This window comes from Aphelocoma coerulescens, chromosome 7 (genome assembly GCF_041296385.1).
Source record: "Aphelocoma coerulescens isolate FSJ_1873_10779 chromosome 7, UR_Acoe_1.0, whole genome shotgun sequence".
Lineage (NCBI taxonomy): Eukaryota > Metazoa > Chordata > Aves > Passeriformes > Corvidae > Aphelocoma > Aphelocoma coerulescens.
In genome coordinates this window covers 31020265-31046838 of record NC_091021.1, presented here as the reverse complement: position 1 = coordinate 31046838, position 26574 = coordinate 31020265, and the positions used below count along the sequence as shown (strand labels likewise).

The following is a 26574-nucleotide window of genomic DNA, read 5'->3' as shown; positions in this document are numbered from 1 at the left end:
GGAAGCCGTTTTCTGGTAGCGCCACGTTAACTGTACTTACCCAGGGATGCTGCCAGAGCCCCAGGAGGGAGGGGAGTAATGGGGCCCATCCAGAAGCTGTATCCAGCATAGCCCAGGTGTGCATAAACCCTCTATGGACGCTTCCAGCCCAGACATCCTGCTGAGCACCCTGGCAAGCACAGTTGTGACAAGGCAGCGGCAAGGAGGATGCTGGGGTTGAAGTGTCTGGCACGGCTGTGCAGTGACCCACACTCGGCCACATCTCACCTCAAAAGCCTGGTCCAAAAACCAGGCATTTCAGCATCATTTCTGGATCATCAGTGGGAGACATGCAGCTGATGGCATGACTGGTGTGGCTACAGACCAGACTTTTAGCCCCCACACAGCCCTCAGGTGGGAGAAGTACCCCCACAGCCCATCCCTCCCCACCTGGGATATTCTGAGAGGGACAGAGCACTGCTTTGGCATGCCTGAAACCTGCCAAGAGGCTGCTTCCCTCCGCCTGCTCCCTCCTGGCAGCTCCATGAGGATTCAGCCAGAGCTGTCAGGTGTCTGCATCACTCCCAGTCCTTCCAGGTAACCCAGCAAGGTCAAATGACAGCATGAGCTACCACTTCTTCACCCAACAAAGACACTGTGTGCCCAGCTCTGACTTCACAAAGCCATCATGTCTCCCCACATCCCACTTTTGCAGTCCCCAACTCATTCCCCTACACAAGCTCTCTATTTCACAACTGTCCCAGACTAACTCCTGGCCTCTGCTCACTGGCAATAATTAACCACGTTATCTCCACCTTCATTGTGCATGTACACTGTACATGTTCCAGCCTCTCAGCTCCTTTCTGAGCTTGGCATTTTCAGCACCCCTGGGCCATGTGCCAGTCCAGAGCAGACAGAACCCTGTTGTGCTGCTAACCCAATTTCCCAACCCAAACGGTACCACCGAGCCCCAAGAAAGCAGATTCCAGCCCAAAACACAGCTTTGGGACAGCCAGAGGAGGAGCTACGTTTACTGACTGCCCTACCAAATAGGTTTGGTTTCCCAGCGGTAAGTTTGCCACTTACTACCTCTGGATTTCAGGGGCAAGCTGAGCCATTCCCTTGCTGTGACATTGCCAGTGGCAGGGTGAGGTGGTGTCCCCAAACTCTGCTTTTGTCACAGCATCTGCTCAGGTGCAGCCACTGCTGCCCAGCACTTCTGCATCCCCAGTGGCCTCTGGGTGCACACCAGCCCTTGGGCTGGCACATGATGCACCCAACGGAGCCGGCAAGGGGGACTGGGTACGGGAAGGCTCAGGGACCACTGCCTTTGTGTCTGGGTACAGCAAAGCCTGGGCATGCCCTGGGTCACCTCCCTTATTGATTGGGTGCGGGGCAGGAGCTGAGCTGGCCTGGTGCACCCCTCCATGCTGTCACCTCGGATGGCTCGAGCCCCCCCAAGACACAGTGTGGGACATGGGGACTCCCCATGGCTCCCTGGCCCGGCAGCCAGGAGCTGTCGAGGTTCATCTGCTCACCAGTGCCATTGTGCCAGCACACGGGCACTGGTGGGGCCTGGCAGCCCCAGCCCTGAGCAGATCTAAAGCAACTCCCTGTCCCCACGGAGGGGAAGGACAGGGAGGAGGGGGTGCAGGTGCCATCATGGCAGAGAGGATGGCAGGACACAGCCAGCCGGGCACAGGGGCACAGATGGTGCTGCCAGAGATCTGCAGCTCTGTGATGGGCCAGGAAAGAGGATTGCTGCGAGAAGAACAGTCCAGATGACACAATGAAAAGCCCTTGCTCAGGACCAGCAAAGAAAAAGGGGGAAAAACCCCAGATATACACATGGAAACACTGGCCAAGTCCAGCATGATCCTGGCACATTGGGTCTCTCAGGGTAGGAGAGAAATTAAGCCAATTTGCAAGCCTATGTCAGGTCCCTCACCAGGAAGAGAGCTCCCAAGGGAATCTTTTGAACAACCAATAAAGCCAGTCAAGGTTTGGGAGCTGAGAAGGCTTTATCTGCCTGCTGAGAGGACTGCAGGAAAAATGGAGCTGCAGGACTCCAACTGTCCAGCAAACAGGTGGCCTGGACAGGGCCAGCCACGGGTTTGAGAACAGGGAGACAGGTATAAAACGAGTGTTCATTCTGAGGCGCTCCTCTGTGACAGAAAGGTGTAAAAGCAGAGGGTGTTTCCGTGGAAAGTTTGCTAATTTACAGAAAAGGAAGTGCAATCTAAAAAAGGAGAAGTAGATTTCAGCACTTCCAGAGGCTTGGTCATTACCTACAGGAGTGATCATACTGCCATGGCAGCAGCCTTGCCCTGTGCAGGGACATGGGGAGACCCACACAGTGCAGAGACCTGAGAGAGCAAAGAGGAATCAGTAAGATGAATTGCAATGACCAAGGCAAACAAGCCAACAACTACAGGTTCTGTAAATAAATTTAAAGGAAAAATTTGTCCTTTATATACTGTGGGAGAGTAGGTAACAATATACAGAAGTCACAGGAGAGTTCTTTCCTTCAGTCTCCACAAAGAGCTGAACGTGGCATATAAATTATCACCATGATAGGCATGAGGAGGCAGGGGCCACAACAGGCAAGAAAGGGCTAAGGAGTAATCTGGTTCTCTCAACTGCAGTCACAGATGGCCTTTGCAGAGGTGTGATGAAGTCCAGCTATCCCAATGATCCTCCTTCTCCCAACCATTCCAACTGTCCAATACCCAGGGAACTCACAGCATCTCAAAGTTTGCAGCTTGAACATCCCAAACTTCTGGAGCTCTCTCTTATCCAGGGTCCAGTCACTGGGAGACACCAATGGGAACTTTCCTCAGTAATCCCACATCTTTGTTGCAGACAAATATCTGCAGATTTCTGTATCTCCCACCCCATGGATGTGTAAAGTGGAGAGTACCTGTGCAAGCTGGGACAGCCCTGGCTGGTATCTGGCCCCATTTGCAGGCAGCACGGAGACCAGAGAGAGGGAACATCTTCATAGGACAGTGGTGAGAATGGGCTGAGATAGCTAAAATCACAGCCTGCCCAGGAGAGAGAAAAAAGTGGGGCTTGTTTCATCCCAGGAAGACATATGCCATGTGCAAGGAGGACACAGAGGGGATGGCAGTCGGCAAAGATTAGGAAAACCCTTCTGACTGCAGGGGCAGTGAAGCACTTAAGGCTGTTTGGAGGGGCTGCACATCCCTCTGCCCGGGCTTCAAACACACACTGCAACCACATCCCCCCAGCTATGCCACGGTTCGGGAACGGATGAGACAATCCCTTCAGGTCCCTTCCCTCCGTGCTCCTCTCCTCCACTGAGTGAGCAGACCAAAGCTCCAGAGAGATTTGTTTTCAAGTCCCTGTGGTTTTGCCCCAGTGCTTTTGTCTGGAGCCACTCCCTTTGGTGCCAGCTCCCGGCGGCTTTGGGAGCGTGCTGCCGCCGCTCCATCGGAGCGGGGCCGTGTGGCAGTGTTGGGGTGTGTGCAGCAGGACAACTCTTTCCCAGCGTGGGGGGAAGGAGCATTATCTGCTCCACGGCTCTCGGCACAGCTTTTCAGAACAAGTGCATGGCCCCTGATAGCGGGGGCAGAGGCGCAACAAGCCGCACCCGCCCATTAAAATGAGACACCGGCTGGCCCTGAAATGCGTTTATAAATAGAGAATTAAGGTCTGCCTTCGACTCCTGTCTGTAATGGACACCGCGGCCCGGCTGCCCTGGCAGCGATGCCCTCCTGCTCGCGTGTGTTTAACCTGGGCATGGCAGTGACGCCCGGGCAGCACAGCGGGAACGGGGCCGGGGGTCTCAGCGCCCCCGCGCCCTCCCCCTGAGCCGGGCGGTGCCGGGCTGGGCGCTGAGCCGAGCTGTGCCGAGCCGTGCTGGGCCAGGCTGTGCCGAGCCGAGCCGAGCTGTGCCGAGCCGTGCCGAGCCGTGCTGGGCCAGGCTGTGCCCAGCCGAGCCGAGCTGTGCCGAGCCGTGCTGGGCCAGGCTGTGCCGAGCCGAGCCGAGCCGAGCGGTGCCGGCGGCCCCGGCGGGCACATGGGCAGGAGGGCGGAGCCCGCGGCCTGACATCACGGCTCCGCTCCGCGCTCCCGGACGGCGCCGCTCGCCCTCCCGCCGCCGCGCAGAGGTGAGCACCGCGGGGGGACGGGCTCGGCGGGGGACGGGCATCGCCACCAGCGGCGAGGAACCACCGCCGGGGCTCGGACCGCCCGTGCCGGGCGTGCAGTGCGGGCCGGGGCGGGGGAGGCTCGGCTCGGCTCGGCTCGGCTCGGCTCGGCTCGGCTCGGCTCGGCTCGGCTCGGCTCGGCGCCGCCGGGGCTGCCCTGCCTGGGGGAACGTCCCGGGCCCGCGGGGACTCCCCCGCCGCCGAGCGCTGGGTCCTGGGCCCCGGTTCCGCCGCACCCCCGGCCCGGGACCCCCGCGGCGGGGCTGGGGAGCGGGGCTGCTCCTGCCCGCGGCCCGCTCTGCCCCTGGGCTCGGACAGGGGTCCCGGGCCCCCAGGGCGCTTTCGGACGCAGCCGCCTCGGTGCGAGGGTTGGTGTTGGGGCCGGGTCCCGGTCCCGGGCGGAGATTTCCGCGGGGACCGGTGTGTCTCGGTGCCGGCGGTCACTGGGGAGAGGTCAGTGGATGCTCGCCCCCGGCAGGTCCGCCGGGCTGTGGTGCGGAGTGCCCGCGGGAAGCGCTTTCCTTTCCGTGGGTGCTGGGCACATCCCTGCGGGTGCGGGAAACTCCCTGGCACCGGGCACAAACCCCCCGGAACGGGTCGAGTTCGCTGTTCCAAGGGATGCGGTCCTCGTGAGCGCAGCGGGGATGGATGGGTGGATGGATGCACGTTCAGGCTGCGCTCCTCAGGGAGCAGCACTTGGCGCTTAGGTTTCACTTTTCATTCTCAGCTTCGCTAAATGCTTTGAGGAGATGAGCGGCTTCTTCCAGCCAGGGAGAAATCAGCACTGAGATATAAAAAAAACTTGGGGAAAATCTTGGCCAGGGCTCAGGGTCCCTCAGGGGCGAGCAGGGAGCGGCTGTGTGGTTTCTGAACCGATGTAGGGACTTGTAAAAGCTACAAAAGTTGGATGCTTTTGTGGGGGGACTTCAGCATTTGATCCGTGTAAGAGTAACAAGGGATGAAAGCTGTGAGGCAATTGTAGAGGTGACTTTGTAGTAGGAGCATCCCACAGGTGATGGCAGCTGGGGTGGGACTGTCCTGTGGCCCTGTCCTGTGGCCCTGGCCAGGGTGTGACATCTGCCCATGACGGCCCCTTTGCTGAACACCGGGGAGCTCGGGGGAGTGTTTGTGCTCGTTATGCCTGAGCTGGGCAGAGGGGTACGGAGGACCCCAGATCATTTTCATCAGAGTAGTCTGAATAAAACTAACACATAGAAAATTGCCTCCTGTGACAAGAAACCAAAACTGAGAGACAGCACCAGAGGAAGGCTGTCGCCTACAGCATCAATACTCCTGTGGGCTGAGGAGATGCAGGACTAATAAGATTTAAATACTGCATCAAGCTTTCGTTTTCTATTCTTCTAAAATCACATTTGCTGTGAAATAAATATACAGTAATATAAGATGCCGCATTCACTGCACATATTTGATTTCCTCTGTGATTGTAAAGAAGAAAATGTTGATGACTCAACAAGTCTGTGTTTAACAAAACCACATCAAACCCCAGGAAAACGTGCTCTTTGAAAGCATAATAATTTTTTTGTTGTTTACTTTGCTTTTTATTTTTGTTTTATTGTTCAGAACTATGCTTTGACTGTGACCTTGTAACATCCCACCCATAAATAGAAGTAGGTTTAGATTCAGGGGAAACACATTTTTTCCGATGATGGAAGAAGTAGGCCAGCCATGCCAGCTCTCTTGAGAGGTGGGAAAGGCAATGGCAGCTGTGGTAAGAAATGTCACACACCGGGAATTAAAACCCACCAATTTGTTATCTATAAGTTTACCATCACTGATTAGAGTTAGCTTTTTTGTCAACCTCATAATGGAAGAAAATGCTATTTTCAAATTTGAATTAACTGCTTGTTCTTAGAGTAGTTTTCCCTGCAGACCTACAGTGGATTAAGCAGCTTCCCATCTTCATCGAAGTTTAAGTGAACTGTCACTTAACTGAAAGTAAAAAGCTTCTAAAAGTATGTCAGTGACATAAGAGCTTCCAACACATTTCCAAAAGCCTTTTCATACTCTGGGGCCTAAACATTTTGAACATTTTCCCAGGGTTTAAGGTACTGAGACAGAAATTCCTCCCATCTTTTTTCCAGGTTCTCAGATTTTCAGTGAGTCTCTCTAAAGCCTTGGTTTTGGTAACACGTGCATTTCCATTTAGTATGAATGCACCACTGCTGTCTTTGGCAGAAATGTCTTCAAGAATCAGGGTCTGTAGATAACGTGTCCACCGCTGAAGGAGGCTGATACCAACTGCTGATCATGTGCAAGTACTAATAGATTGTAGAATTACAGAATGGTTTGGGTTGGAAGGGACCTTAAAGATCATCTTATTCCAACTCCCACCATGCTCAGGGACACCTTCCACTAGACCACGATGCTCTAAACCCTGTCCAACCTGGTCCTGAACACTTCCAGGTCATCTACAGCTTCTCTGGGCAATCTGTGCCAGTGTCTCACCACCCTCATAGTGAAGGATTTCTTCCTTACATCTACTGTAAACCTAACCTCCTTCACTGTAAGGACATTCCCCATTGTCCTACCACTACACGCCCTTGTAAAAAGTCCCTCTCCAGCTCTCTTTAGGTACTGGAAGTTGCTCTAGGGTCTTCCCGGTGCCTTCTCTTCTCCAGGCTGAACAACCCCAACTCTCTCAGCCTGTCTTAATAGGAGAAGTGCTCCAGCCTTCTGAGCATCTCTGTGACCCTTCTTTGGACTCACTCCAGCAGGTCTCCACATCCTTCTTAACGTTTGAGTTAGATACCCATCTGGATCCTGAAAGATAACTACCTGGTCAGCCAGTTGTGTTTGCCCCATCTCTGCCAGGAGCTTCCCAGGAGCTGCTGGGAAAGGCAGAAAAGGCACCACATGGCCCTACGTGAGCTTCATTGCCTTTCCTGGGCAGAGCTCCCTGTTCTCACTGCTGTGCTTATTCAAGGCTGGCTCAGAGCTACCTCTGTACTGTGTGTCATGCCTGTGCTCCGTGGAGGGGGAAAAAGGGATCGGCAGGAGCCGGGCTGGCCCTCTGCCATAGGCTGTGTCTTCCTTCTACCCCACGCTGCCTCCCACACTGTCTTCTCTCCGTGTGGTCCTGTGCATCTTGTGAGTGACTGGGAGAAGCAAAATCAGAGAGGCAAGGGAGTGCTGATCTTGGAGACCCTTCTAACAGGCGCTGCGGCACGGGAATAGCCAACACAAATATTTCCATGCACACGCAATGCAATCCCTCCATGTCTTTCCTGGAAAGAAACAAAGAGGTTTTAAAGTGCTGGAGCCTGCTAGCTCCCTGTGGTGACTGCTGAAGTCAGGTCTTCCCATCTCTGAAGCCCCGGAGAAGAGTGGAAGCCCCAGCTCATTTTAGGCAGGAACACCTCCTCCTATTGTGCCTGGCTGCAGGGAATTACTAGATCTACCTGAGAAGCTTCCACCATCCAGGCTTTGGGTTGCTTTCCTGCTCTCCTTGCACTTGGGTAGGGGAAGGCTCAGAAATGGGTGGGTCACTGAGTTGTTAACTTGGTAAGAGCAGCAACAGAATGAAGACCCCAAAAGAAAGTGAGAGAAGCCACACAAGACTTAGGTACAGCACCTGAAGTTGTTGTAAACCACCCCTTTATGTCACTTAAGAACTGTGAGATGCTAAGCCGAGAAAATAACCTTCTCATTCAGAGTCACATCAGCTAGAAAAGCTCCTGTGTGCTGTGTCAGCATCAGCACTGCTCTAGCAAACTCCATCTTGCTTCAGGTCTGGGCTTTCCACGGTCTTACAGTAAAACCTCAGGGTTTTCCAGGCTTTCAGATTCCCATTTTATGATGTTTTATTACAGGGCAGGTCTTTCTCAGGCTTCTCATTACTCTATCAACACAGTGGGCACAGGCAGCAAGATGTTTTTGCAGAAGAGCAGAGGAAGCTCTTCAGACAAGGACTTTGCTGCAGAGAAGTGGTAATGCAAATGGAGGCAAATTTGGGGGACAGAAGTTTGAGGGTATCTATGGCAGAACCTATTGGTAACTGCTTAAAAGTACATTGTTTTGGTGGAAACAGGCCAAAGGTTTGTTTTCCAGTTGTTTATCATAGATGGGTAATTTTTCTGCTCAGCATTAAAGTGAAGTGTTTATCCTTGGGGAGGGAAACTGTCCCTGCAAAGTGATCACAGGCTGGTGTAGCTCTACAGGAGAACTGTAGCCAAAATGTCTGAGCTTGTGTGGGAAAAAGAGGCTATTTCACCCCTGTGGGAAATTCTGGTAGCCCTGTCTCCTCCACTTTCCCCTGTTCTGAAAGATGTTTTTGAATTTTAGTCCCGAGGAAGAACATTGTGTGGTCAGGGACATGGACATGCCTTAGGCTTCACTGCTGGCTTCCAAAAACAACATTCTCAATATTTTTCAGTGTGTAAACCAGAGGGTGTATGGAGTAGGGAGGGTCAGTGCCTGTCAGCCCGTGTTTTCATTAGTGTGTGATGGAATTGGGAGGCACACACTGTATTTGTAGGTGACACTGAGCTAGGAGAGACTGGAAACATTTTAGAGAAGAGACTAAGAAATAGAGATTGTGACAAGCTGGAGAGCTGGCTTAAAAAAACAGGGCACATGTTCTGTCCTGTGTGGTAGGACCGACTGACCGCCTGGACACCAGGTGAGCGACCAGCCAGCCAGTGGCCACGGGGAGCCAGAGGACAGGGACACTGTGCCCCATGAGTCAAGAGGGTCACACAGTTGTGCAAAAGCAAACAGTCTTCCTGAGATGAAGAAAGAGAAGTGGTGCATTGGGGAAGCACTGTCTCCACTCCAGCTGCTGCCTTTTAGGGGCTCAATTGGAAAATGCAGTTCTGGGCATCCTCCAAGAAAAATGAGAGCAAGGAACAGAGTCTGAGTTGTTGGACATTTGGTAAATAACAGCTCTGATGAAAGAATTGGGTTTCACTTGTGCAGGAAAAACTGAAGGGAGATGTGAAACCTGTTCTCCAAATACAGAATGTGTCTGTCTGCAGAGGAGAAGGCAAATAATTTGCCGTGTCCTTTGGGGGTAAAAGAGGAAGGGATAAGGTTAACTGGATTGAGAGATAAAGAGGAGAGAAAGCAGGGCTCCGCAGGAGCTTATGGAAGTGGTTTTAGCAGATAAATACCTGATAAATGAGATAATCAGATAAAGAGCTGCCCTGGGGCAGGAGGAGGGATGAGGACCTGTGAATGCAAAGGCTTCAGGGTGAACGACAGTTGCAGGGGAACTTGTGGCAACTCCTGGAGCCCCGCAGCCAGTCTGGAGTCACAGCAACTCTGCAGGTCCTGTGGCAGGCGTGGGGTCACAGCAGTCCTTGGAGCCCACAGCAGGTCTGTCCCCACTGCATCGCAGAGGACGTACTCAGCACCCAGTGATGCCAGCTCGGGGCAGGACCACCTCCCCTGCCACAGGTCCCTGTCTCACCTCCCCACCCCAGCAGCAGGGGCAGGGGGTGAACAGCCCCCCCCAATTCCCTGTCCCGTGTGCCTGTGGGTGAAGGGGCTGAAGGACAGCAGCAGGGACAGCCCAGCTCCCAGCATTTCCTCATTCTCGCTCCTGGCTGGCAGCCCAGGTAGGTTTGCAACATGGCTTTTCTGGAAGGCTGATTTACATCCTCTGCCAGTTCCTGGTTTGCACCATTGGGGAGATAACTGCTTTGGAAAGAGAAAGAAGGAAAGGGGTAGCAAGCTTGGTTTCCCTGACTCCTTCTCTTGCCTGCAGAGCTGGGGAAGTAATTTCCAGTCAGCCTGGGCAGGACTGAAAGGTCTCCAGAAATGTGCACCAGAGCTGAGATTAAAGCAGCTTTGGATAAGCTCTTTTATTACTTAAATCTGTTCCAGTTCCAACAGGTTCAGGTTCATGGCACTTGCTGTGCTCCTGGGAGGGATTCTCTGTGTGTGGGAAAGAGACTGAAATGTTTGATTTTCCCTGGAAATAAAATGGTGTTTGCCAAAAAAAAAGAATATTTCTGCTCACAGCAAGACCTGAGTGGAATGGTTCAGGTGCTGAATGGTCCTCTCCAGCTGGGGCTTTTGGAGGGTTAACACAGCAAGAGATGCTCTGCAAACAGAGGCTAGAGGGCTTTGGCTTCATGGTTCAAAGGTCCATCTGTGCCGACTGGAAGTCCCCTGGGGGCAGAGATCACCCCTGTCCCTGGATTGTGTGTGTTTGTGGGATCATGCTCTGGGTGCCAGCCATGGCTGGCAGGGCCCAAAGGGACCTTCCCAGTGCAGAAGTTCCTCTGCAATGACCGGACCAAAGGCTCTGCTGCATCATTTGATTCCTCATGGGCCTTGCTGGTCTTTCAACACATGTGGTCATTAAGGAATGTCAATAATAATCATGTGCTTTATCTCGAGTAACACCCAAGCAGAAGCTGAAGCATAGAGCAGGCTCTTTGATGACCTGCATGGGTTGAATCCACAGCTTCTGGAGACTCAGATGTGGTCGGTCTAAACAAACACTGACTTCAGGGGAAGACACAAAAGCAGTTGTTTTAGCCAAGGTCGTGCAGACTGAGTATGTGAGGCTGAGCTCAAAGATGAGTTTCTGTGCAAACAGGAGCCAATTTGGTTTCACTGGACAGGACGTTCATTGGAGCTCCATAGGAGATTGCTGCCATATTCTTCAGCACAGTTTGATATGTTTAAAACACTGCCTTTTTATTAGAGTTATTGAAAAACTAACGTGTCTTTTATCTGATAAATCTGAACACCAGGGCATTGAAATGAATCTTGATTTTTTTTGTCCAGAACTGCAGCAAAGCTCACGCCTTGCCACCACAGGTCCATCCTTCTTCAGGGTGTGCAACTCAAACACCTCTGGACTGCGAATTACAGGAAACAGCAAGGCTATCCTCTTGCACCAGAGGATGTGAAAGGGGCCCCAAAAGATGGTCTCATTGTTAAAGACATGGTCAAAGATATCTGGGTCATCCCAGACAAACTTGCTGGAGTCTCATCATTGTTAGTATCTCGGTCCCCCACGTCTGTTGAAAGAGGATAACAAGTGTGCCCGTTCCCCAGTAGCTGTGAGGGATGATCTGCTTGGCAGATTGACTCTGCTGTCAGCCCAGGGACACCTGAGTGGGCTCCTGCAGCCCAGCTCCATCCAGAACAGCTGTCCTGCTGCAAAACCTGAGTGAGGCCTCTCAGTGTGGGCAGACAGGCAGAAAAACCTTGTTTGCCTGGCACCTAGCCTAAGCTAACAGCCTCTGCCAAGCCTCAGGTGCCAAATATGTAGAATTATCCTGGCTTTTCTTCTGTGAGAACCCCTCCCTCCCTCTGCCTGGGCAACAGAGAATCGACTGCTTCGATTCATGGAGCTGCTGTCTGTCTGATCCCACTCCTTGGGGCAGAAGTTGCCTTCTGGCCATTTTTTGTAGAGTGCCCAGCAGAGGGGAGCTCCCCATCTTGCTCACTGCCCATCCCTGCTATTGCCCTGCAATTAATAGCAGTAATGGCAATGCAGTCACTGAACTCCGCATGGGAACACGTGTGCTCCAGCTGGACACAGCAGTGATGTAAGGGTGGCATTAGCAGCCTAGCTGAAGGGCAGCTGTACATTGCATTCAATATTTCAGGTAGGGAGCTGCTGCCTAGTTAGGATTGGAGCTTGTTTATTCCCACTGGGCTGCTGTGCTTTAAATCATCTTGTAGCTTCCTTGGTAAGAAACTGATCTCCTTGAATCGCACGTGCCATAACTCAGCAAGGGTGCGGTTTCTTTGATAAGGAAGATCAATAAATGAGGTTTATCTAAGTCTGGAGATGCTAAAGATGTGTCCAAGCACTGTGGTATACACTCATGAGATCCTCTGCATCTGAGTGGCTCTGCAGCATCCTGGCCATGGTGCTTTGCACTGACTGTGGGTGGGTTGACCTTGCTGTGGTGAATTAGCTTTGGGAGGGAGAGTTTTAGCAGATAACATGTCCATAGGTGCACAAAAAGCAGCATGGACATGGTAAGTCAGGGGTGGTGGCGGGAGGCAGGGGGTCTGCGTGCTCCCCAGAGATACAGAAGTGAAAAAAAGCTGTTGCCTAATCAGACAGTCCATTGCCAGGCATCTGCTAGGCAGAGACCACAGTGTTTGTCTCAGTGAAATGTGTTTATGGTGAAGGAGGGATGTTCCCCTCCTTTCTCAGGAGTATTTCAGTGGCAGTGGCATGGCACTGACAGCAATGCAGCCCACAGGCGGCAGCCAGCAGCAGGGACCATCCCACCAAGGGCTTGCAGTGGGGATGGTTCCTGCTCCAAAGCCCCACCAGTCAGAGCATGACTGAAATAATCGCACCAAAATCCAAAGAAGAGATTTTGAGTCTTCTTACTTTGTAACTATCCTGCTGACTTCAAAGGCTGTTTAATTCTGTCATCCCTTTTAATCAAAATAACTGGAGACAGCAAAGATGTTTATCTCCAAACATTGCCAACATCTTTCTACATGTTCAGTGGCAGCTGCAGGACAGAGGAAACACACCACAAGAAAAATTGCTTGCAGCAAAATTTACATCCCAGTGGGACCACAGAGAGGACTTTTGAGGTGCCTCAAATCGATTATGAAATGAGTCTGTGGGTAACAATCACTTTGTCACCCTGAATGCTGATTTCTTCTCCTGTGGCTGAGAGCCAGAGATGCTTTTCTTTATTTCGGGGTAATATTTTGTGTGCACAGGAAAAGGGGAGGGGGGGGTATGGGAGAGCAAGCTAATTATGCTGAACAATGGCATTGGCCCTAGAACAAATAGTTCTGGACATTAACAAATTTAGGTGAAGCAAGGTGGCTTCTAAAAAGTAAAGCACTGAATGTTTGATAAAGTGTCTGATAAGAAGGGACCAGGAAAAAACCCAGCATCTTTGCAGACAGAGCTCTGAAAGTCATCTCTTTCATTTTTTCCCTGTGGCACTTTTCTATGTTTATTTCCCCCCCCCCCCCCCCTTTTTTTTTTTTTTTTGGTAGTGGAATGAGCCAAACTGCAATGTGCTGTTTGATCTCTGTATATATACGGTGGACATGTGCTTTTAAAGGGGAGAAGTGAGTGTGCCTTTCTTTGGCACTTGTTTTCCCCTGATAGCACTTCTTCCATGAGCACACATTTTGGTCTCTGGGACAAGGGGGTGCTTGGTGACAGGCAAGGAGAGCAGACAGACCTCTGCCACAGAAACAGTGTTGTCACTGAAACCATTATGGGTTTGTACCCAGGACAGTGAATTATAGTTTCAAAGTCCATCTGCTGAAGGTGTTTTGCAGGCTTTCAGTGAGGAGCAGGATTGAGGTCGTGGTTGCTGTGTGAGAGATCTTCTCCTCCAGTAACTTGGCTGTGCTCGATGTGTGTCTGCCAGGGACCACCAAGTCGGTATTTTCAGAGTAATGTGACCCTTTGATCATTTTTCTGAGTGGTTTTAACAAATTTACAGCTCATTAAAGTGTATATATGGTATGGGGAGTTTATGCCCGGGTGCAGCTCTTGCCACGTGTCTCTAGTGTCTGTAGTGAACTTTGGTGCTCAGGCACCTCAAATGAGGAAATCCTTTTGCAGATTCTTCACAAGACAGATTGACTGTCCTAAATGATTTGGAGTAGATATTAGGAAGAAATTCTTTAGTATAAGAGCGGTGAGGCAAGGAAACAGGTTGTGAAGAGATCCTGTGGATGCCCCATCCCTGGAGGTGTTCAGGACCAGGCTGGATGGGGCTTTGACCAACCCAGTCTAGTGGAAGGTGTCCCTGCCCATGGCAAGGGGTTGGAAGTAGATGATCTTTAAGTCCCTTCCAACCAGAACCATTCTATGATTCTGTGATCACCACACATGTGTTCCATCTTCCCAATATTCACTCCCTTTCCCAGATCACTTATGAGCATGTTGAAGAACATAAATCCTCAGGGAAATCCCTTGGCAATCTATTCCCATTACAAAAATAATTTATTTCTTCTCACCCTTTGTTTCCCATTGGTAGCTGTTCATGCAGAAGTGCCCTTCCCCTTTGCACCACTACTGTGCCAATCCCAGAAAAGCCTTGGGTGAGGGACATTTCCAAAAGCCCATGAAAAACACACCTGCACCAAGGACCAGGTCACCCCATCCAAATGGTCACCTTCACTTTGAAAGAACTTGACCAGCTACAAGGCAAGACTGCACCAAAGCCAAGTTGTCTCCATCCTCAGTATATCACGAGTCTATTAATTATGGTCTTTATTATAATCTCTAGCAGTGTGCCAATACAAAAGCCAGAGGTCCTGGTGTATAAGTTCCCTGGGCTGCCTCCTGAGCCCTTTAAAAGTCCAACCTTCAGGAATTTGCCAATCCTTTAGGGTAAATTTGCTGTTCCTTAAGTTGTGAGGCAGATTTGAGCCTCCCGCAGAGCCCATGAGCAGTGTGGCAGTTCCCTGCCCGAGTTTTTTCTGGCCTCCAGGTTCAGCTGCTGTGCTGCCTGTGAATTTATTGATCTGCTTAAAACCTTCCCATGTCCTCAATATCTAATCTGTTACAGGGCAAAATTCATTAACGTTTGTAAAGCTCATCAAGATCTTTCATGAGCAAATCCCATCATGTTTTAATATATTTTTTAAATGTCATGAGTAAGTTCTCATTATTCATTAAAGATCTGAAGCAAACAGCGCTTGCCAGACCTAAATATTGGAACAGGCAAGGGCTGCAACTCTCTTCATTTACCGCTTTTAGGACACTTTCATTTCAACTTGAACTCCCTGCCTTGATTCTGCTCCGGCAAATCAGAAGCACCCCTCCAGCTTTTCCAAATGTAGTCTCAGGGATCTCCATGGATCCCTCTTTCTGGACATATTTGGTAGCCCCGTGGGAATCTGAGAGTTTCTGGTTCTGATTGCTGTTAGCGTTGGTCTGGCTTTGTAGTGTGAGATGCCAGCATGAAGAACAGCAGAGGATGGATGCATGCATCCAGCAGATGCTGGATGACACAGCCCTGGGAAACCTCCCTAAAAGCCTTCACCTTCCAACCCAGCATGGTGTTTTATGCCCCTCCAGTGGTGCCTGTACATTACTGCACACTTCCTGGTGGGTTTGGCCCATGGATCCTGGGCTACTGGGACCAAAACCATGTGTTCGAGTGGCCTAAGTGTCATTTTTCCCTGTGACCTCCGATGTGGTCTGGGTCTCTGTGAGACCTTCACAGTGAATTTCCATTTCTCCTTGTTTTTCCTGCCAGGATGTCCAGAGGAGACATGGCCAAACCCCTGCTGGGCCATCGGAGCATGGAGGGTGACTCCAGCCCCACGCCGCCGGCCGGACGCACCGTGGGGGTGCTGGGCAGCGGGGACTTTGCGCGGTCCTTGGCCATCCGCCTGGTGTGCTCTGGCTTCAAGGTGGTGGTCGGCAGCCGCAACCCGAAGCGCAAAGCCAGCCTCTTCCCTGCCGCAGCAGAGGTCACCTTCCAGGCCGAGGCAGTGAAGAAGGCAGATGTCATCTTTGTGGCGATTTTCAGGGAACATTACTCCACCCTCTGTGACCTGGCTGATGTGCTGGCGGGCAAGATCCTGGTGGATGTTAGCAACAACACCGAGATCAACCATCACAAAGAATCCAACGCGGAGTACTTGGCCTCGCTGTTCCCAGCCTGCACCGTGGTAAAGGGGTTTAATGTGGTTTCTGCGTGGACGCTGCAGTCGGGTGCCAGGGATGGAAATAAGCAGGTATTGTTTTCTTCCAGCAAGGGCTAAATCCCAACTGTTCCAGCAGCTGAGGTCTGGCAGCATCAGCAAATGGCCTTAGGCTCCAGGAGAAGGAGTCTTGAGTGATGGCCATGGCATCCAGACACCACCCCTTAGCTTCTGCATTTCTTTGTCCAGAAATGAAGTACCCTCACTCACTTCACGCTTTGTAGTCTTTGGAGCATCTGCCTAAGTGAAAAGTATTATTCAATTGTCTGTTTATCTAAACAGAGCCCGTAAAACAAACTGGCAGTGCACATATGAAAGGAAACCTGTCCAGGAGAGAGGTCTTTGGCAGCCATGGTAAATCCCTGTCAAAAAGCCTGCCAGGAATCATGATGCTCAGTGGAATAATGTAGGCTCCCTGTGACACAGAACCCCTCCCCATGCACTCGATCCCAGCAGCCTGATTTCTTTGCCCTATGTGTGTATTTCTGTTCAATGCAGGTTCTGATCTGCTCAAATAACCAAGAAGCCAAGCACACTGTAGCAGAAATTGCTCAAGTCATGGGATTCACCCCTGTGGACATGGGCTGCATGTCATCAGCCCGTGAGATCGAGAACATTCCCCTGCGCCTCTTGCCAGCCTGGAAAATCCCCATCTTTTTGGCTCTGGGGCTTTTTCTTTGCTTCTTCACCTACAACCTGATCCGGCAGGTCATCCACCCTTACGTCAGGGAGCAGAAGAACAAGCTGTACAAGATCCCCATCGAGGTGGTCAACACCACGCTGCCGTGCGTGTCCTACGTCATGCTGTCTCTGGTCTACCTGCCTGGGGTGCTGGCAGCCTGCTCCCAGCTCTACTATGGCACCAAGTACAGGCGTTTCCCAGACTGGCTGGACCAGTGGCTCCTGCACCGAAAGCAGATTGGCCTCCTCAGCTTCTTCTGTGCCGCCCTGCACGCCGTGTACAGCCTCTGCCTGCCCATGCGCCGCTCCCACCGCTACCTGTTAATCGAGACGGCCGTCAAGCAGGTAACGGGGGTGCTCCTCAGGGCAGCACCTGCAGGAATCTTCTAAACTCATACAGATGTTGGGTGGTGGGCTTAATATCTTGGCTTTTTCGTTCATTTTCCAAAGCAGGTGTGGGACAGTGGGAATAAGCTGTTACCTCCAGGAGCTCTTCCCGCACGGGTCAGCTGCACACCACACACTGGGCGCTCGCCCATCTGTGCTGAGGACCTACCATCTCCCTGGATACACAGCTGCCTCTGCATTTACAGCCAGGGCTAGGATCGCCCTCCCCATGCCATTGCTCCCCAGAAGTACAGATAAGCCTTTGAAACCAGCCTTGCCCAGCACTGGTGTGTCTGAGACTAGGTCAGAGGCAGGAAAAATGCTAGGAGAGGAGAAATCAAATGGTGGTGGGAGCAGATTTCCTTCAGCTCCCAAAATCTTGGGAGATCCCTGTTGGTTCACACTGATGTTCATAATTGTGCCTGTTGGAATAACCATGTCATAATCCAGGGAGGGTTCTGTGTCCTCATCACCGTGTGCCTGCAGGAGTTTAACAAAATGGTGGTGAGGAACTGGTTATATAAGAACAAGGAAATGGAAAAGGACTTTATTGCTTCATGGAGACTCTCAGCAGTGTTTATCCAGTGTGAGATTGCTGCCTTCAGGCAGTTCAGCCAGCTCTGTAGCTCGGCAGTACCATGGGAGGATGGGATTTGCTCTTTGCTGCCCCTGACTTCTCACTGCACCACAGTGCTCCCTCCTGGGATGGCACAGGCGTCGTGCAGCTGAGTGGGGAACGTGATCAAGGAATTACCCCACAACCACTCCGCTTCCTGTGCTGGGGTGTTTGCCCAAGTGATTCCAAATGCTTGCCCCAAAAAGGAGGGAAGGAGCTGTGGGGGCACAGGGGAGCAGGATGGCTGGTTTTGGCAGCAGTGCCTGTTCAGAGCATCCATCAGACACCATTCCCAGCCTCTCAGCTCCAGCCTTGAGCAGGTTCTTCTCGATTGCCACAGTTGCACATTAATCTCAGGCAAACGTTCTGTGTTCATTTCCCCTGTACCTCCTGTTTTCTAGCAACATCTTTGTTTAGTAAATTAAACCCATTTAATGGGCTAAAGAGGACAGTTCTAAATGTTCCTCTTTGCCATGCAGTATAAAACCCATCTTCCCTTCCATTAGCATGAACAATTTCCCCCCTAAATGCACTTAAAACAAAGGTTATTAGGAGACTACTGCATATTCAAGCATCTGTATTTGTTTTCATGGCTTTAAACTGAGTTCTCATTGTAATTATCTTTCCAAATGTGACTTTAGGGCTTGCTGCTGTGGTTACAAGCATGGGAGCTGAGAGCATTCAGCAGTTCTTCCCAGCAGGCTTCAAACCAGGTCTAGCTTTGGCCAAATGGCTGTGGGATAAGAGTGCATTTCCACATCTCCCAAACAGGCAAATAGTGCTGGAGGTGTGAATAGGACCCAGTGCTCATCCAGGAAACCTGCTTCCAAAACCAAAACAGATAAAATTCAGTTCCTCTGTCCCTAAGCGCTCCATTTTAACAAACCTTCATTGTCATGCCAGGCTGTGGAGAAGAAGATGACAATCTGGGTAGAGGAGGAAGTCTGGAGGATGGAGATTTATATCTCTGTTGGAATAATTGCCCTGGGCTTGCTGTCGTTACTTGCCATCACTTCACTTCCATCCATCGCAAACTCTCTCAACTGGAGGGAATTCAGTTTCATTCAGGTAAAGTTGACATTTGCTGATGCCAGAGAGTGATTCTGCAGTCAGAGTCAGGCCCTTACACAGAGCAGGGAGGGCAAGGGTTGACCTGCTTTCCCAGCACATCCTGCTCTGGCACGTCAGCTGCAGGCTGTGCCCTGGTGTCAGCAGCAAACTCTTCCTGTGCACCCCAGAGCCACAGACCCCTCATCCAGGAGGTGAGACCCAGAGGCAGTGAGGGGCAGAGGGCTGTGGTGTGTCCTGGGGCCGTGCTGCTCTCACACAGGGCTTGTCCTATCTAAGGAAGATGCTTTTCTTGGGAGAAGGGGAAATGCAAGGTGTCACGGGCATCCACATGAGGATCAGCAGCAGCAGAGCTGCTGTGGGGAACAGCAGACTGTGGAGGGCAGGCAGAGAACTCACTGTGGAGACAGCTGGTTACAGGACACAGATCTGTCCTTGATGTTCAGGGAGAGTGAGCTGCTGAAAAGAAAAGTGCCTGGGAGGACAGTGCAGGGGAAAGACAGGTTTGGCAGAGCTTGCATGCACCCGTGTTCAGTAAGTCCAAAAAGCTCAGAGTGGTCTGTGAAGTGCCAGAGCCCAAGCAGCACAGAGAGCTGGGTATGGCCTCAATGAAAAGGCCATGTCTGATTCTAAAAACTGAATTAGGAATGTAATTTTTTCCTTCTCAGTGATTTAGGCGCCTTCCTCCCGCTTACAGTAATGGCCAAGCTCCTAAGGGCCAAATTCCCTTGGTGACCTGAGTCTTCCCCATGGGATGTTCACAGACACCATATTCAGACAGCATTTTCAGGGATACATTTGGAGCCAGGCTTAGGGCTAATTAACAGGGATAGCAGAGAAGGAACCTTTCAAGTATCCCCTTGCACATTAGAGCCGATTTTGAGGCCAGATTCCACTCACTCTGTCACAGTCATATCCCACAGCACTAAAACCCCTTGTTACTTGTGTCTCCTACAGCAGGGCTGCTTAGCATGCACCAGGGTTCGTGTCCCACTGCAGTGACCCCCGTGGCACCCAACATGCATGAGCCCCTGCAGGACCCCATCCCCTTGCAGCTTCCCTGTGGAGCCTCCCTGGGCACCACACTGGCACACACCCAACCCTGCCAAAGGGGAGGGCAGGGTTCAGGGATGCAGAGGTGAATAGCTATCATCCAGCCTCTGTTAAGCTCTGCTGAAGCTCTTCAGTGGTGTATAAATAATTCAATATTCATTAGAGCAGGAGTTTGAAGCCTGCTCCCCTGCTTCTCCCACAAGTGCCCTGCTCACCAAATGAGCAATCCAGTTTGTCTTCTTTCCCCTCTTGCTGTGGGCTAGCCAGTAATTATTTACACTGAGTAGAAGAGCTGCACCAGGAGAGCTTGACCCCAAGAGATCATCCCTCAAGGAGAAGGGAGACCTGACTTTAAACCTCTCTTTCAGACTGGACAATGGGAGCATATTAATTCTCACCACCATGTCTCAGGGGAGGGCTGCAGCTGCTGGGACATTGGAAAAATCAGTCCTGACTTAGGCATCTCATACCAGGAATCCCAAACGAAGGGAAGTATCTCCTTGCAGCCTGGAAGGAGGCTTTGAAACCTGCCTTTGGCTCCCCAGGCAGCCTGGCAGCTGTCCTGGAGGGTGCTGGCGTTGTGTCATGTAACACATACATTGTCGTGGCAGGTAGCGCGTCTAACACGACTGTCGCACCTGCCCTTTGGGAGCCCTTCCCGAGCCTTTCCAAGGCTATGTCAGAACTGGGACCACACAAATCCGTGATGCTCGGTTCCAAAATAGCTCTTGGCTGCCCCACATGGGAACTGCCTGGCTTAGTTCATGGAAAGATACTCACACCTATTTCTGTCTGCATGGAATAAAGCGTGACAGTGTGACACAGTGTGACAGAGCTCCCAGCTGATCACATGCAGGAGAGGAATGGCTGTTATTGTGCCTTACTCTGGAAATACCATGTAAAAAGAGCAGGTTACAGATCTCCTGGCATGTTAGCTTACATATATATTTTTTTTTTAATGAGGGATCTTTTAAATTATTTACTCCTCAATAAGTTGGTGATGCCTTTCTTGAGGAAATCAAAAGAGCAGCTACAGCTACTGCTTCCAGGCTCCAGAGGTTACATTCACATAGCTCAGTGTGAGCCTTCCTGAATTAATGCACAGTGGCACAGTGTAAATACAAGGGGCGAAGCATGAGGCTTCTTTCTCAAATATTTGGAATTTTTAGCACTCCTACAGCATAAAAGAGGTGAAATGCAAAGTGCAGACAGCCCAGTCAGATGCCTTCCAGAAAATGCAGTAATTTGTTCCCATCTCAGTTGAACTGGATGGTGTTTGAGAGATGCTGTACCAAAAGCCACATGTGAAACAAATTCAGGAGCCACTTTAGTCCCCTCCTTTCCCAGAGCTTCCCAAATCTGACATTTTCCAGCAGCCAGTGTGTACACCTGTATTAGTGCCATGTACTGCCACAGTATTAAAATACACATCTGTTGCCTCATGGGTCGAAAATCCCATTTGTATTGTTGCCAAAGTTATAGGAAAAGAAAGTTAATTTTCACAGTAGCTCCTGCACATACACAAATTTCAATCAAATACAGTTAAATTGGATACACAGTTCCCCCCTGTGTCCAGTTTTAACAGAAAATGTACAGGATCAAAACACTGGCTAACAGGAATGATTTATATGTAATTCAACTTAAAGGAGACATTTTTAATGTTCCCCAGTGATTTACAAATCAACTCTAATTGCCTGAGGTGTAAAAATGTGTATGATTGCCTTTACCTCCCCATCCTTAGAAGTCCTCCTGGAATTTGAAGGTTGAATTGACCTGGTTTCTTTTCATAGTTCATGTAGTGTAAGATGTAAAGGATCTGTAATCAGACCTTTTCTAGCCCTCCTGTCGAGGCAGTGTGAGAGGCCAGAGCTGCTTCCATTGAGCTAATAATTTCATAGTACTGATGGCTGCACAAGTCAGAAACATATCTGGGTCAGAAATTTTTGGGCTCTTTGCTTTCAGTGCTGCCCAGGCATTTCTAAATGAGCCACGTGGGACTGGACTGCCTTCGCTGATGCATTACAGGGAGCCTGCAAGCACCAAGGAAGTGGGGAAGGTAGAAGAGATAATGCAGAATAGAAAATATATGCAAAGCCTGCATCAGGAAAGTACCATCTTCATACAGCATCTTTCAGAGAGCTTTAACACCCTACAGGGGCGCTGGCCCCAAACTCCCTATGTTGTGACAGCACAAAAAAACCCCCTCTGCCACTGTTTAAAACAAAACCCAGATAGATTTCATAGCCAGAAACTGCACAGAGAGGATCAGTGAGAGCGAAAGAGCAGTATCAGGGCTAGGCACGTTGGCAAATCGGCCCCCTGGGGTGCTCAGCAGGCTCTGCATTGTACTATACTGGGTGTATATTGAGCTGTTAATACTGAGCCAAGCTGCAATCAGCCAAACTTTTGGGTTTTGTGCACTTACAGACCTGCCTGAATCCAGCTGTCTGGCGGATGCAGCCGTGGGTCCTTCAGCCAGCATCAGCACTGGGACCCCCCAGGCACCCCCTGCTCTCCCCAGTCAGCTCCTTGTTTGTGTTACAAGCAGATCAGCCCATCACTGCCATCAGAGGAGCTGCCAGCCTTGTCTCCAGCCACCACAGCTTAGCCGTGTGTTTGTTGCCAATTAACCTTTTTGTTTCATCCCTATCCCGCCATCCACAGAGTGCCTGTGATGGTGTGTCACCTTTTGTCCTACTAACTTCCACTCCTGCTCTCCCACAGTAACAGCAGCAGTTTAAAGAGAAACTGTAGAGGAACAAAGTAATTCATCTCCAGCTCTGACATCTCTGTCATGCACAGAGCTCTGCTCGGGCTGACTGTGAATGCACCCCCTGCCCAGGGCAGAAAGCATCTGCTGCCCTTGGATTCACTCTGTCCCCTTTTTCCTTCCCTGCTTTGCCAGACGAGTCCTAAGCTGGTACTTCCAACCTTTTGCCACCCAGGGGGTTTTTTGCCTGTTGGAAAGAAGCTCAACCTATAAATGATGGATGATTTGCAGGTCAGGTCCTGCTGTTAGGTTCAACTGTGACCACGGCATATTTCAGTAAACTCCTACTTAATTTTCCAAGGGCAACTAGTCTTGACCCTGTTGGGTTTGCTGCTTTTTGCCACTTTGGTTTAGGACATGAACATGGCTTCTGGTAAGGACATCTGTCCCTGAAAGTGTGGGGTTGCACACAGGACTGAGGTTCAGTTCCCGGCTCTGTTCCCAGCTCCTGGCATGACCGTGGGCAGTGCTCAGCTGTAACACAGAGAAGAGTTGTTCCCTGCTTGGCAGGACTCAGCGACACCCACATGAGTGCCTGATAGATACTGTAAAAGTGAAGTGATGAGTCCTTCCTCCCATCTTGCCCTGGTTCCTTATTTCCCTGCCATGTCCTCTTTCCTGGACATATCTTCAGGAAGACCATGTTTCTTGCTGATCTCTGCACCAAGACAGATATTTTGGCTTGTAAAGGCTTTCTTCTCTAAGTTAGGGATGTGAGCAGCAAAATTTTCCCTCTCTAGGCATCTTGAAATTTGGTTGTTATAGCAGGCTTAGACCAAACATTCAAAGGAGGGCAGCAAAGCAAGATGCTACACCTGCGCTTTTCTCTGAAAATACAGCAGCAAAGACCTGTACAGAGGAAAATACAGCAAGTGCCTGGTGCTGCAGGGTGCCAGCAGGCAGTGGGAGCTGACAAGCTCAAGAGCCACCAACTTTGATGCTGGCAGGAAGCCACTGATGAGGGAAACAGTTTAAAACCTATCTTTGAGAGCAACCCTCAGAGGGAGCTGGAAATATTCAGGGGAAATGTTGTCCCTGTGGGTGCTTGGGAACATGTCAGCTGAAAATGGGGGAAGCTCTTGCTGGTAGAACAGGGGCTGGGTTCTTGCTGCCTCCATGAGTGGATAAAGGGCTCTTGACTCACCAGTCCAAGGGCTTAGTCTATCACACAGCCTGATGGTCTGGCTCTCAAACCAACTCAGATCTTTAAGACAGAGGAGGAAGCCCTTGAGGGCTGTTGCTCACCTCTGAACGGAGCACTTCTGCCTACACAATCTCATTTTCCTGTAGATGACGCCAGTCACCTGAAGATGTCTTTGCTCTGTGTGGAGCTGCAGGTTCACCCACTTCCAACAGTGCCAGCTGTGGTCCAGAGCCACAACACCAATGCTTCATCCTGCTGGTCAGCAGCCTCAGCCAGCCAGGGACTGGCAGGAGCAGAGCTGGCAGCAGCAGCTCGGGAGGAGCCCTTGGGAGCTGCATGTGCCCCCCTGCTCAGCAGGGGCTGGGGGCTGCTGCTTCACACGGATGCAGGAGCCCCCCTCTCTGCTGAGTTGGCAGCGCTTTCTGGGAAATTCATGCTGAGCTTCTAATGTCACACTTAACCTCTGATTAGACAAAGAAAAATGCAGTCTGGCACACTACCCAGGGAAGGTTTCCAGCCATGTTTTATTCTGTGCAGGCACCACAGGAATACCCTTAGCTTTCTCTGTGTCACGTACACTTAGAAAATAATGTCAAAAATACAGGAAAACAGCCAGGCACAAGGTATTCTGCTAACTGGTGTGTGTTTCTTTTCCTTTTAGTCCTCCCTTGGATTTATTGCCTTGGTGATCAGCACTCTGCACACACTCACATATGGCTGGTCGAGGGCCTTCGATGAGAATCAGTACAAATTCTACCTGCCCCCGACCTACACCCTCACACTGCTCGTGCCATGCACTGTGATCATAGCAAAAGTCATCTTCAGTTTGCCCTGCATCCAGCACAGACTTTTGCGAATCAGGAGGGGCTGGGAGAAGGGCAGATACGTCAAGTTTGTTCTGCCCAGCGCAACGGGGGAATTTTCAAGCGGGGAGACCTCCAGCAACGTCTAACAGCCTCAGCTCTGAGGATTTTGAAGCACTATCAACATTTCTATAAAGGTGTTTCTTTTTCTTAAACATATATATGTTTTGGTATAATGGTATTGTGGATAAAAAATAAAATTTGGTGACTTTAGAAAATGGATGACCATCAAACTAGGTTAGACAGTAGTAGTTAAATTATATTGCTGATTTGCTAAGACAATTATTGCCTTAAAAATGACTGGGAAAGCCGAGCTAGCAGCACTAATAGACATGGGAAGCTGATGGACTCTTAGTCAGATCAGTCACTTGAGGTGCTGGGTGGCAGCTCCCCAAACCAGTACTCCTCAGTTGCTTTCCTAGCTGCTCTCATAATTTTCAATGCCTTTTTTTTTTAAAAAAAAAAAGCACAGATTTTCTGTGGTTTATGACAGCAAAGATACCCTGCCTCTTGAGTGTATGGATCAATCAAGGCAGTGAGGTTTAGAAAGATCAATTGCCTCTGGTTTTGTTCTCCTCAATGAACTCTGTGGACGAGTCAGAACAGCAGTATCCATGCTATTGTGACAGTAGATTTTACTAAAATCATCAAATCTGACAGCAAGCCCAGTATTCCTGTTCTCTCAAATACAGACAGCACTTCTGGTCCTGGAAGCTGTGCCTGGTGCATGTTCATAAGCTGAGGAAATAAAGCACCTTTTGCAGCAGTATAAAAGCATTTGAGAGAGAGACATGCCCAACACCAGACGTCTGGTCTGCACTGCTGGCTCTGAGGTGACAGCTACTGCTCCATGTTCTCTGTTATACTGAGCCAAAGTTTCAAGCAGTATTTGATTGAAATAGAGCGAGGATAATTATTGGAAAGGCCTACTGCTTCACAAAATTACATGGAGAAAACCAAGGCCTTCCAGCTGGCCTTACATCAAATAATAGGGTGAAGCTTTTAGAAATCACTGTCACCTGAACATTCCCGTTTAAGCAAACAAAACAGCAGCTCTAAACTCACTGGTTTCACTAGCAATAATAAGATCTTTGACAGTCTTGCAAAGGGATCAGTGAGTCTCGACCACAACATGAAAACACAGTAGTTGTACATTTTGGGCACAGTCCTTCATTGCCTTACACCTTAAAAAGTCACTTGCTAGATCACAAAACAGGTATGAAATGCTCTTCTGACCTCACACCACTGTAGACAAGGCACAGGGCAAAGAAGATTTCTGTCCTAATTTCATGTTTCACCTGTCACTTTCTATCAAGTTCTTACTCTTTATCAAAATAATTCTTTAAGTTTTGGACATCCAAATCACCAAACAGTGAATGGACAGCCATTCACTAAAGCTCATTTAAAAGCAAGCAATCGGGATGACACAAGAATACTACCTCAGTAAGGTCAGGTACAAGGACATGCCTGGAATAGCCTCATTTTCCTGCAGTTAAGGAAGAGACACTCAGTGTTCAGTATTGCTTTGAGAAACAAGAGCTGTCAGCACCAAATGAGGTACAGCTTGTGGGACAAGGAAGCTTGTTACTGGAGCAGTTAATATAAAGGGCAGGGGGAATTATCAACTTCAGGGCACATAAGCCCTTCCACAAGCCAGTGTTGCTCCAGTAACCTGGAAGAGTTCTACACAGACAGAGGATCATAGGAATTCTCTGTTTAGCCTTAAGTAACTACAGTGAGTAACATTCTCCAAGTATTGCTCATGTCGCCAGTGATGATATTGAGGAATTTTAGTTCTTGCCTAACACTTACAATAAAGTCTCCAAAAGCTGCTTCTTTTGGCTGAATAAAAAGAAACTGGCTTGAGGGAAAAGCCTAGATTTCATAATCAGGTGATTTTTTTGTAGTTTTGATAGAGTTTGGGCAACATGGGGAAGGTACCATTCTTTCCCACTGTCCCCCTCAGCAAGCTGTTTATTAGGTTTCCCCATCCACCTCCAGAACTTAGCTCAGATTGGCACCTGACCAAATCACTCTCCAAGCAGACTGATGATCCAACACTGTTTATTTCTGGTTAGATGATAGGTTAAATTTCCACATGAATTTGAGACAGTTTCACCTGAATATAATTTCACCCACTCCAGTTTAACTCATCCTTGAGGGAAAAATGGCTACAGCAAGCCTGGTTTTTTATTTGTCTTTTCCAT

The 26574-nt window shown here is 50.1% G+C and overlaps 1 protein-coding gene across 3 annotated transcripts; it reads left to right on the top strand.

The window, feature by feature from the left end:
* Positions 1 to 853: 853 nt before the first annotated feature.
* Positions 854 to 24526, top strand: STEAP3 (STEAP3 metalloreductase). Of its 3 annotated transcripts, none has more exons than XM_069021179.1 (5): positions 854 to 1048; positions 15335 to 15818; positions 16284 to 16811; positions 18373 to 18537; positions 24166 to 24526. In XM_069021179.1, exons 2-5 carry the CDS (start codon positions 15336 to 15338, stop codon positions 24454 to 24456), a joined length of 1467 nt encoding a protein of 488 aa, XP_068877280.1. In that variant the 5' UTR covers positions 854 to 1048; position 15335; the 3' UTR covers positions 24457 to 24526. The 3 variants fall into 3 exon arrangements, with proteins under 3 accessions (XP_068877280.1, XP_068877283.1, XP_068877282.1); XM_069021182.1 differs by lacking the exon at positions 854 to 1048 and adding an exon at positions 3997 to 4112; XM_069021181.1 differs by lacking the exon at positions 854 to 1048 and adding an exon at positions 4322 to 4604.
* Positions 24527 to 26574: the final 2048 nt, after the last annotated feature.

Coding starts and splice junctions, on each gene's coding strand:
- STEAP3 (XM_069021179.1), top strand. CDS start 15,336: ATGTCCAGAGGAGACATGGCCAAACCCCTGCTGGGCCATCGGAGCATG. Junction 16,812..18,372: donor TCGAGACGGCCGTCAAGCAG/GTAACGGGGGTG, acceptor TTGTCATGCCAG/GCTGTGGAGAAGAAGATGAC. Junction 18,538..24,165: donor GGGAATTCAGTTTCATTCAG/GTAAAGTTGACA, acceptor TTTTCCTTTTAG/TCCTCCCTTGGATTTATTGC.